We start from the raw sequence: 12272 nt of genomic DNA, 5'->3' as shown, positions 1-12272 counted from the left end.
AGTTATTACTGCCTTACCTTATACCACACGACAGGCTCACTGTCTGGGAGAATGAAATCTTCAATATCTGGACATGATATTTCTTTACTCTTGCTGAGCTCGGCTTTTTCAAAATATTTCATTCTCGTATTGTAGCAAAGGCCTGTATCATTTTCAGCTACAATCAGTGACATTGAAACCTTCATGCAGTATGTAGTATTCCTAAAGGGTCAAAGATATTTTTTAAAAAGTTGAAAATAGCAATGAACACATGTTTAAAATAAAAAGAGTTGAAATTAATTAAATTGAAGGGTAACTAAATTATCTCAAACAAAGAATATTTTTAGTTGATACAACATATAACACTCATTATATAGGGTTCATACACAACAAATTGTATGCTGTTGTCAGTTCACACATCAGTCTTGTTTTCGTATGTCTGCTCTCACCAAAGCAGATTTTTTCTGTTATTTCCATTTACCATTAACACCTATTTTGCTGCTATATCTGCCCTCAACTGATATTAGAACTCCTTTTTGCTTTTCGCAATGGGCACCCTCATCATCTGTTCCACTGGGTCCTTCCTAATACCCCCTTCCACACCCCACATTGATGTCTATAATTTTCTAGTCTACTTCTGAAGGAAGAATCATTGTGGACAAAATGTAAACTGCATTTCTCTATCCATGCTGCTAGACCTGTAGAGTTTCTCCAGTACTTTGTTGTTTTTTTAAAAATTTCAGATCTCACACATTCATAGTATTTTAAAGTTATTTTGATGACAGATTGTTATTCCATCATGAATTGATCAAAGTGTTCAAGTTGGACTGGTGATTGTAACAGCCAATGTTTCTTTTAGCACCTACAGAATATGTTTGTGAAGACTCAACCCACTTTCCATTCCTTTCAATCTGCTATCTTCAAAATCCTAATTTGATAACACATACATAATATACCAGACCATGAAAATACCCAGTTAGGATGAAATGTCAATTTTTATTTTATTGTGAAAAGACTTGGGGTAAAAAGTTCCTAGTTTGAGGCTTCTTTTATTGAGTGAGAATCATGGTGCCCAGTTCACCATGGCTCACAGCAACTTTTCTCACTCGTTCTTCTGCTCTTCACCACATTAACAATGCATCTGGGCTCTCAAGTGCCTATTGAATGCAATCACACGTCTGACAAGACAGGAATCTTAACAATGCTCACACCTCTGGCATTATATTTTAAAACTAGCAGTTTACCACTTCAGGAGCTGTAAGGCAGGAACTGCCTTGCACACAATAGTTCTGCACCAGAGATATGGAAATGCCAGTGAATTTGGTGGGAGAGAGAGCCAGGTTTGTAGACAGCGAAGGACACTATGCCACCAGACCAGCCAACTTGGACTAAGATCATGGCCCAGGTCAGTGACAATTCACAGGTGAAATGCAAGCACAACAGTGCAGGGAAAAAAGGTCTTCTGCACTCTGCAACTCTTCTCTCTGCTCCCTTACACTCCTGCGGCTACTACTTACTCTAACTCTGCCACTGCAGACACTGTTCATCTGATTCATGGAGTACAGATCTCCCTAATTCATGAAACATGTCCAGTCTACAGCTATTACTTACCTCATCTTCCTAAAATTATGACCCATTCCTGCTTACTCACTAGAGACACCTTACAACCTCTGCTCCTATATGACCACAAATACTTCTTTTGTACTCAACCCCATTACTCATAGCAGGAAAACATGTTTCACAACTGGGGACAGTAACAGTGGGACTCATGTCAAATGGTACAATCAATCCTAGATTTGTCAGGAGGCTGCTCATCTGGGAATGGGGGAGATGTCAATGGGCAACCAACCAGGTACACTTCATTGTGTGGTACTTCACTACTCTCTCATTACCACCAACCTTAACTTGTTTGTAATTTGTGCAAGCTTCCATCCTTCTTTTACAACAAAATCTCTCTCTTCTGTTCAGTAGGTGAACTATACAGCAGGCTCCCCCCAGCCCTGCTGCAGAAGTTGGAGCATACTTAGACATGGCTGTAGAGAAAAAAGAACTTACTGATGCCACATAGTTTGCAAGTGAGGTGCATCATTGTACATTATCTTAGTTTATAAATATAGTTGCATTTGCTCTCTAAAAAAATCAGCTACAGTGTCTTCCCGGCATTAGACTTGGTGACATCACACCTATTTCAGAGACAAACAGCCTCTTCAGACATCCCAATGAAGAAAGAAGTTATAATGGCCTAGGATTGCTTATTTCCCACAAGCAACTGACTCCTCAGAGACAGGTAGCATCAGATGTCACTGGTTCTTGAATTATTACATTGAAAACTGCAGCCAAGGCATTGCTCCTTAATGTGGGCAATACTGAAGGTAAAAGTAATACGTAGGAATTGAATTAGGCTGGAAGGTATGCTCCACCCTGACACCCACCTTACACTACACATCTCTGCAAGCTTTTCAAAGGACAGCATGTTGAAATATGATTTGAAGGTGCACAATGAACAGTTCACATGTCCACTCTCCTTCACTACATTGAGTTTTACAGAGAGAAACTAAATAAAGTATTTTCTCAGGTCAAATGATTTCAGAGGTAGTAGGAACTGCAGATGCTGGAGAATCTGAGATAACAAGGTGTAGAGCTGGATGAACACAGCAGGCCAAGCAGCTTCAGAGGAGCAGGAAGGCTGACATTTTGGGCCAAGGCACTTCTTCTGGGCCTGAAACGTCAGCCTTCCTGCTCCTCTGATGCTGCTTGGCCTGTTATGTTTATCCAGATCTACAGCTTGTTTTCTCAGGTCAAATATTGTTCTCAAAGTTGCTCAAGCATTTCAGGGCAAGTTAGCAATCTTCCAAACTCTGAAACATTGATGGCTAACCAATGACAGCAAGGTAAAAGGGGTTGCCTCAGGATTCTTCTCATGATAGACTTCACTGCACAACACTTGGATAACACACACTGACCAAAGCCTTAAAAATGATGACCCATTGCATCATGCAAAGTTATTGCCCAGTTTGACTGCTGTTATTTACCCAAATGTAATGGATCAGTATTACTTCAGGCCATAATTTGTCATGCGTATTCTTTGACAATGAATGACCTGGCAGATGGGTGGCATGACTGAATCCATGGGTGAACGAATTATGTAATTGCCCTTAGCAAGGCTTCACGTCCAAACAATTTTAATCCACCCACAAACAGAAAAACAGAACTTCCTACTCCAACTCTGCAATGTGGTGGCAGCTATTTTTAATTCATTATTATGGAGTTGATTTTGGATCAAATATACTAACGATTCAACATTGTGCCCTTGAGAGTGACTTACAGGCTCCATTTGATAGTCAGGATGATATCTCTACCCATCGTGCACATATTTGATTTGCAGTCCCCGTGGCTGCAATAATCTTTCACTCTTGCCCCACTAAGCCTCTTAAATACCTATTAACCTATTAACGTACCTAATTTATCCCAGAACCCCTGGCTTTGCAATTTACTCTTGTTGGCCAGGTCGTCTCTCCAGGTTGAGGCCAGGATGACTGTGAGAGGTGAAGACCTCCCCCACTTGGAGCTCTGTGTCCTCTCTTGTGATTAATGAGACCCCACTTTTCTATCATAAATCTGTACCCCGGCACCCCACCCCCCAAAACTTTCACTGCAATCATTACCTTTGTAGCCCAGTGCAATCAAACCCACATCCAGAAATGAGCTTCCCAACTTGGGCAGGGCTCCATCAACTGCCTACTGACAGGCCTCCTGACCAGATACCCAAGCACTGGGGGCTGACCATGGCCTTCCCCACCCTACCCATCGCTAACATATCACGACTCAACCCATCTAACCACAACCTTCCTCACAGAGTGACATGTGGGCAGCTCAACTGAGAACAGCTGAGGTCCCAGCTCAAACTGACTGACCTATAATACATAGCTGACGGGTAGCACTTGACTTGCAGGACTGACCATGGCTCAATCCCCAAATTGCAAAGACAAGTACCCGCATTCTGCTGGGAACAAGCACCTGATTGACCCTGGCCAAACACCTAGACTTAAATCAGTCAAACCCCTTGCCTCCCTGTGGTGGAATACCCTGACTGTTTATGGTCGCCTTTGACCCCACATATCACACATGGCATTTGGTGAAGCATTGGGAACTGTTTTCTGTTTAGTTTGATGACACTATGTGCAGCACAAATCAATACAATGACATGTCCACCGCTGGCTGTTTAGTAATGAGTCAGAACAATGACAGTATGCCTGTGACTCTCCTTGTGCTGAACAGCAAAGCATACTATCGAGGTTGCTACCCTTTGTGTTAGCGCTGAAGAGTCTGCACATTAAAAAGCAAAACAAACCAGAGAGGCTGGCAGATTCCAAATCAGCACAAAGTGAGTGAATACTAAGAAATAAAGCTGACAGCCTTCTGTGCTAAGATAACAAAGTGTGAAGCTGGATGAACACAGCAGGCCAAGCAGCATCTCAGGAGCACAAAAGCTGACGTTTCAGGCCTAGACCCTTCATCAGAGAGGGGGATGGGGAGAGGGAACTGGAATAAATAGGGAGAGAGGGGGAGGTGGACCGAAGAAGGAGAGAGGAGAAGATAGGTGGAGAGGAGAGTATAGGTGGGGAGGGGATAGGTCAGTCCGGGGAGGATGGACAGGTCAAGGAGGTGGGATGAGGTTAGTAGGTAGGAAATGGAGGTGCAGCTTGAGGTGGGAGGAGGGGATAGGTGAGAGGAAGAACAGGTTAGGGAGGTGGGAACAAGCTGGGATGGTTTTGGGATGCAGTGGGGGAAGGGGAGATTTTGAAGCTTGTGAAGTCCACATTGATACCATTGGGCTGCAGGGTTCCCAAGCGGAATATGAATTGTTGTTCCTGCAACTTTCGGGTGGCATCATTGTGGCACTGCAGGAGGCCCATGATGGACATGTCATCTAAGGAATGGGAAGTGGAGTTAAAATGGTTCGCAACTGGGAGGTGCAGTTGTTTATTGCGAACCGAGCGGAGGTGTTTTGCAAAGCGTTCCCCAAGCCTCCGCTTGGTTTCCCCAGTGTAGAGGAATGCCACACCGGGTACAGTGGATACAGTATACCACATTGGCACATGTGCAGGTGAACATCTGCTTAATATGGAAAGTCATCTTGGGGTCTGGGATGGGGGTGAGGGAGGACGGATGCATGAGACGTGTGGGTGTCTCTGTGTGAAATGCGACCTGACAGAAGTATTCAAGTTATTGCTGAAGGCAAAATTGGTGTGAGAATTAGTCTGACAGCAGGCAGGATGATACGATGATAAGATTTGTGTGGATGAAGAGGGGCGGAGGACAGTGTCGATGGAGTATGCAGGGAAGTTGTAATGAAGACATGGCTGTCTGAAGGGGGTGAAGCAAATGGTAAGCTGCCACCAGATAACTACTCTGACTTTCTGGATGGAAACTAGTGCTGTCTAGTTTCTGTGGTTCTGAATTCACAATTCAAAACTTAGGGATAAAATTGGAGATGTTCTCTTTTGATATTGAGATTGCAAATTTCATTCCCACCACATGTTTCCAACCATCTTACCAATGTGTGCACAGCTTGGGAGCAAAAAATTCCACTCGTAATAAATCTTTGAATTAACTCAAGATGACATATCCTCCAAGGCATGAGATCTTGTTTAGTGCTGTAATATTACTTTCGTTAATTTAATCTTTAAAAAATAATGTAAAAAACTAATTTTGAAAGTCATAAGATAAATATGCCAATGTTGGAGAATAAATATGAAAGATGGTCCACCAATTTTGAACTGACAGATTCTACTTTAATTCAAGAAATGAGAATTAACTTGTATGTACAAAGCATCTTCCATGAATGTCCAAAAATATTTTGCAATAAATGAAGTACTTCCGAATCGCACTCACTCCTGTATTTTAAAGAAAAATAAAAGTCGACTTACAAACAAAAAGCTCTAAGGAACAATGATGGATATGACCAGATAATCCACTTTGTGGTTTCAGTCATACATTAGATTAGGCACCATTAGAGAAGTTACTGTGAAAGGATAGCAACTTCTTTCAATTCAAATATGTAGCAAAGAAGATTTGTCGAAGGAAGTCACCAAACCAAAATGAGAAATAAAAGTGTTCAAGGTTTAGTCTGACAATGATGTGCAGCTAACAATGTGCAATTAAATCTTATGATATTTCACAAAAATCTATTGAAATGATTTGAAACAAACTTCATGTGGTCTGCGTTTAAGAACTACAAAACTAATCTGGTCTGTAGACTTGGAGGTTACAGTTCTCGAGGTGCAGATCCAGGTTCTTCATACAGGAGCTGAGGATTTAGGTCTCAACTACTAATCAGGGCAGCAAACTGCAAACACCCACTACCCTCTGGGTGAAAATAGTTTTCCTTACGCCCCCTGGGAATGACTTCTCCACAAGGGGAAACAGGTCTTCAATGCCCAATCTATCCAAGCCCCTCATTAGTTTGTGCACCTCGATTAAGTTGTCCTTCAGGCTTCTATGTTTATGGAAAACAAGCTCAGCCTATCTAGTCTTTGTTTATCACTACTATTTTTAAGACCTGGCTACAGTTTTGTAAATCTCCTGTCCTTTATGTGCTGACCAGAGATATACTCAAAACTCCAGCTGTGGCCTAACCAGCGCCTTGCAAGGTTCCAGCATTATTTTCCTGATTTTGCATTCACTACTTCACTCAAGGGAAAAAGAAAACAACCCAAATGCCAGCTAATCTGCCAGTCCTTTCGCCTTCAGAGTGATGTGAACATGTACTACAAGGCCATCACTTCTCTAACTCTTTCAATATCATCCAGTTTACTGTGAATTCCCATGCACTCTTTGCTCTCCCCAAATGCATAATCTCACACTTGTCCAAACTGAATTCAATTTGCTGAATTTCACCCTTTTAACTGAACCATTCACATAATCTTCAGTTAACAGATATCCTCCTCACAATCCTCTAATTGGCCAATTTTTTGTGCCTCCATATTTAATTCTGATTAAAGGATATGTATATAGCAGCACTGAGTCCTGTGAAACAACACTGGAAACTTCTTTCCAACTGCAAAAACATCTCTCAACACCTTGTTTCCTGCCACTAAATCAGTTTTGGATCCAAACTGCCACATTTCCTGTGTCTCACTGGGTTTTAAGTTTTCTGACCAATTTGCTACCAAGTAGAGCCTTGTCAAATGCCTTACTAAAACCCACAGGGAACATCTAATTCACTATGGTTATATATTTCACTCCAGGATGCCACTGTGATGATCTCAGCTGACATTCCAGTGAAGCACAAGTGGTTCCGATCTATGCCAGATTAATGAAGGTCTAGGTGTTGGGACTCTCTTTTTTTCACAGATGCTACCAGACCTTCAAGTGCATAGCCTCAGAGTGAACTTTAGACACTTTAGAACAGAGTTGAAGAGGAATTTCTCCAGCCAGAGGCTGGTTCTTTGTGGAATTCATTGCCGCAAAGGGCTGTGGAAGCCAAGTTGAGTATATTTAAGATAAAGATACACAGGTTCTTGCTTAGTAAGGAGATCAAGGGTTACTGGGAGAAAGCAAGAGAATGCAGTTGAGAAACAAATCAGCCGTGATCAAATGGCAGAGCAGACTCAATGGGCCAGATGGCTTAATTCTGCTCCTTTGTCTTATTGTCTTATGGGCCATTGCTGTTGCTGTCTCTTAGACGAGATATCACACTGAGTCCTCATTCATCTGAGGAGATAGATATAAAAGATCCTGTGTGCTGTATAATGTTTCACAGATAATTTGCAATGTACCTTTAAGGCATATGCTCATCATGTCATCACTGTATCATGGCATGTGACCTGATAAAAGTCTCATTTTCCACCTTTCTGAGTCTTCTAGCAGCAATGACATGCTGAGGGAAGCATGCTACATTTGACATCCAAATTGCTTAGCTTTAGCCCAGAAATGCAATTGAGTGCAATAGTAATATGTGTAGATGCCAGTTAGTAGAGTAAAATTCTACTGAACGTTTCAGCATGTCATCACCCACGTCTCATTCTTAAGTTACAGGAACTAATATAAGTATCACTTAATTGAAAGTCAAAGCTCATCACTGTATCTACAACAGGCTGTGAGAGCTAAATAGATCTGGGTTAGCAGCGGTGGCCAGTTATGAAGAAACAGCCTCCGGATACCAGATATCCCATCACTTTTGCACGCTTGCTGAAATAAATCGAGGGAGATATCCATGGTGTCATGGACAACATTTATCCTTCAATAAACACTACCTGGTCATCATTACATTAACATTTGTGGGTGTATGCTGTGCATAAATCAGCTGCTATATTTCAAATTACTACATTTGAAAAGGTCATTGGCTGTAAATCACTTTGGAAAGTTTGTTAGCCATGAAAGGTGGTTATATAAAGCACATTTTTCTTTTCCTTTTTATACTCCACTCAAGCCACCTACCTTTTTACTCATCCAACCAGAACAGCATAACACTTTATTGTCTTCTCCCTTGTGCGCTTCAATTCCCCATTTGATTTTTGGTGACAACTTTATATTAATAGGTTCCAGCTTTGCTCTTTCCCATTTGTGCAAACACATTTCTTCTGGCCAGGTATTACAATCTCCTCTGATTACTATTTTAGATTATTTTCCCTCTCTGTTTCATTTTGATACTTATTTCACAAATAAAATGTCACCCCTGTCCTTCTTACCCAAAAGAACACCTTTTCTTTCTTACTTGAGCTTTTACAGCAATAGTCATTTATGATTCCTCGAGGCTATTCTTAAAATTTTTGATTTTTGCAAATCGTAGGAATTAACCAACTGAGCATTTAAACAATATTCAGATAGCTTGGTCACTGAAAGCCATATAGAAGTACCATGCTAGTAAGTTATATTAAACTTTTTGGAAATAAAACCAAGATGAGAAAATTAGATCAAAAAATTACATAAAAGAATAGTCTTGTATTCATGAGACTTTGTTTTGGGGTTGAGTGGCAACTAGAAAATTACAGCAAATGCACTGATACTATTTCAATGGTTTGCACAATGTGATGACAGTGTCAACAGCTTATATTTTTTTCTAAAAAAATAAGTATTCAGAATAACAATATTATGGAAAAATACAACCAATCTCAATTAATTTGAACATTGCAATTTGTCTCAGTAACTGCTTGGTGCAACTATTTGGAAATCAAGTGTGTAATCTTTGACTTCATGCACAGTTTGAACAGCCGGCAACTTTAGCAGAAATGATCATTTTCAAGTGAAGCAGCTAACATGGCACAATAGTACAAACAAGTTTTAAGACATCACTGCCTTAGTTAATATGTGAAGACTGACCTTCAGGTGAGGTAATATCAGATTGCTGACGGCTGTCTAATTATGAGAGTACAAAGTTTCAAAATTGGAAAAGATGAAAGGGAAAAATAAATTGTTGGCAGCTGAAGGAACAACGGTAGGCGGGGAAGTTAACGCAAACAGATCTGTGCATTCAAAAGTGCAAAATTACTATCTGTTATGCTGAGATGAGTTGAACTTTTGAATCTACCCAACAGCTAGATTGATGACAGAGTTGCTTTACACATATCTAGTTTCTGTTTGGTGTATGAAGGTGCAAAATCGTAGCTGCATCTGCCTTAGTACAGTCCTGCTGGTCATCAATGGCACTGCAGGAGAAAAAAAGACCAGCCTTGCCAAAACTGGCGATGCTAAGCCTAATCAGTCTTATTGTGACAAACCTGCTTAAGGAACAGCATTCCTTCATTTTCAGGACCTTCTTTCTGCTGTCTTAATGGAGATTGAAGTGAAGAACTTAATAGCAATTCTGACACCTTGCAATACTAAGTTTTAACAGCAGGTAATCTATCAGATAACATAGTGCTGTTATCTAACAAATCTTTTGAATGTGATGATTCAAATCTGTTTAAACGCATTCAATGTCATTTTGTCACACAATAGTAACAGCCAATCATATGTATAACTTTATATGTGGACTGTATTCAGCATAGAAACTTCTGGAACTGCCTCTTCTTTTGAAAATGTATGTTTAAATGCGGCTACAATGGCGACTGAAGGTCAAGTGACTTTTGCAACTTCTGTATTCATTCAGAAGGGCCTCAAGTCTTTTGGCAGTTCCAAATTAAATGGTCTTATGTGGAGATCTTCCTGTGAATGGTCTTATCAAAATAAAACTGTTTGAAGAATTTATGCTTCCTGTTGTTTGTAGACCTACCCAAAATTCAACATCCATGGGTTCCACCTAAACACTATCTTCAAACCTGAAACTTCAAAAGAAAACTGTAGACAAACCAGTTATGTTATAAGTAATGTGAATGACACCACCCATTTCCCCTTTGTTCATCAATGTGGTTTTGAATGACAACTTCTGAGTAGACGTAGAAGGAATAAATCATTTGGTTGACTGAAACTGATCACAGATAAGAAATCTTGTTATCCCAAGTACCAGAGAGAAAAAAAACAGAAAGTGAGTCTGCAAAAAAACACAGCAAGAACAGCAGCAAAAGTAACAATGTCAATTATGTGAAATTGGAGCTGACAATGCCATTAGATTTCCAAGCCTATTCATTTTCAAGTACACTAGTACAGAAGACTGACCTCCTTGTAACAAGACTACAAGCAGGTATTGCTGCTCCTTGCTGAAAATCAATCTCTTTAAGGAAATTCTACAGCAGTCCTGATGTAAACTCACGCTATTGAAGGAACCAAGACAACATCTTAGAACTAAACAAAAACAGGGGTTCTGAGGAAGGGTCATCAGACTGAAACATTAGCTCTGACTTTTTTTCTTCACAGATGCTGCCAGACCTGCTGAGCTTTTCCAGCAACTTATGTTTTTGTTCCTGATTTACTGCATCCACAGTTATTTCAGGTTTTATCTTAGAATTAAAATTACCATTTTCATAGCCCCCATATGACCAATTCTTCCCTAAAATCAGTCAACCATGTCATTTATGATTTATTCCTTTGTAACTTGTAAAAGTACACTCTCCACATTGACAATATATTTCCTCAAGCATGAATGAGTGACAGTGCTAGGTTTTCAGAGTGAATTCATGCATAAATAATCCTCTTTATTTAAACCCACAGAAGGTTGCTATTAGTTTTTCAAATTGACCACAAACTCATGGGTTAAGAAACATGCACAATTTCATTTTGAATGTTATGCTGATTATGTGAGAATGGGAAGGAAACAGGAAATTATTCTCTCTCATTCTTGTCTGTATAGTCTGGAAAATCTCAGTAGTGACAGATACTAGGCAGCCAGTAAAGACATCTTCCCAACTGGGTGGAAATGTGACAAAAATTCCAATCAACAGTCTTTGCTGAAAAGCTATTTTATGTTGCAAGAGATTTTTAGCTGCTTAACTTCATTGTTTATATACTGGTCTAGAACAGAGTAAGGATCAGATGCAATAGGTTTCATTTACTAAGTGATTATGGAGATACAAGTTAACTTCCTGTTTACACACAGGGTGCGAAAGGCAGATTTTGAAGAGAGTGAAAGGAGATGCAGTAGTTTCCTGTACCTGTTTGGAAAACGAAATGAGGTAACTGAAGATGTCAAGACAATTTTTTCCGCTTATTTTATGGAGCACCGATGTAAATGCATTTGTGAATAATTCATATGCTGAATTGTAAGGTTATAAATATCATCTTTTACAACAAATTAGTAATTTTATTTGCAATGTTAAGCAGAGGAAACCTTTACAAACATACCTGTTGTGGTTTCACTCAAAGCACAAAAGGGATTCATTTCCCACAGTCAGATGCTCAGTACCAATTTATATGTTACATTTTTAAGTTCAATTTTAAAAACAATGAATCCTGGCTTGGCATTACTGGATATTGGAAGTGTTGATTATTGCATGTTGTGTTTCTGACTTGGCAGCATCATCTTGGTGGAAAAGGCATCAAATACAAGCTTGCTGCTAACAACAGGAAAGGAGTAATACTTAAAGTCTTGAATTCCACCTCGAGTCACGAACAGACCTCCCAGCAAATTGGACATGTGCCAACAAATGCACTCGAGAACACCGTCCTGGCCATTATTATTTAAAGTGGGTAAATATCTTTGTACAGTCCAGTGACACTTTTACACCACAGCCCCACAGCACAATGGCATGGTCCAATCAGAGAATTTTGTGACATGTTTGCAATTGAAAGGTGGAAAGTTGCACTTACATTAATGCAAGAAGTCTGGCAAACAAAATGAGGGATTTTGAAGGTTACTTAGGGGTTGACAGTTGAAACATCATCAAGATTCCGGAAACATAGTACAATGATTCCAA

The 12272-nt window shown here is 40.0% G+C and overlaps 1 protein-coding gene across 3 annotated transcripts in view; it reads right to left on the bottom strand.

Annotated features, from left to right (window-relative positions):
- il1rapl1b (interleukin 1 receptor accessory protein-like 1b) overlaps positions 1-12272 on the bottom strand; it is a 1291549-nt gene that overhangs the window by 632455 nt on the left and 646822 nt on the right. For all 3 annotated transcript variants that reach the window (XM_059650336.1, XM_048541139.1, XM_048541142.1), the window contains one exon: positions 18-201. In XM_059650336.1, the coding sequence (XP_059506319.1) occupies positions 18-201 (184 nt within the window). The remainder of the gene's footprint in view (positions 1-17; positions 202-12272) is intronic.

The sequence above is a fragment of the Stegostoma tigrinum genome, chromosome 12, assembly GCF_030684315.1.
Source record: "Stegostoma tigrinum isolate sSteTig4 chromosome 12, sSteTig4.hap1, whole genome shotgun sequence".
Lineage (NCBI taxonomy): Eukaryota > Metazoa > Chordata > Chondrichthyes > Orectolobiformes > Stegostomatidae > Stegostoma > Stegostoma tigrinum.
Note: the sequence above shows the minus strand (reverse complement) of the source record. Positions and strands in the feature narration are given on the sequence as shown.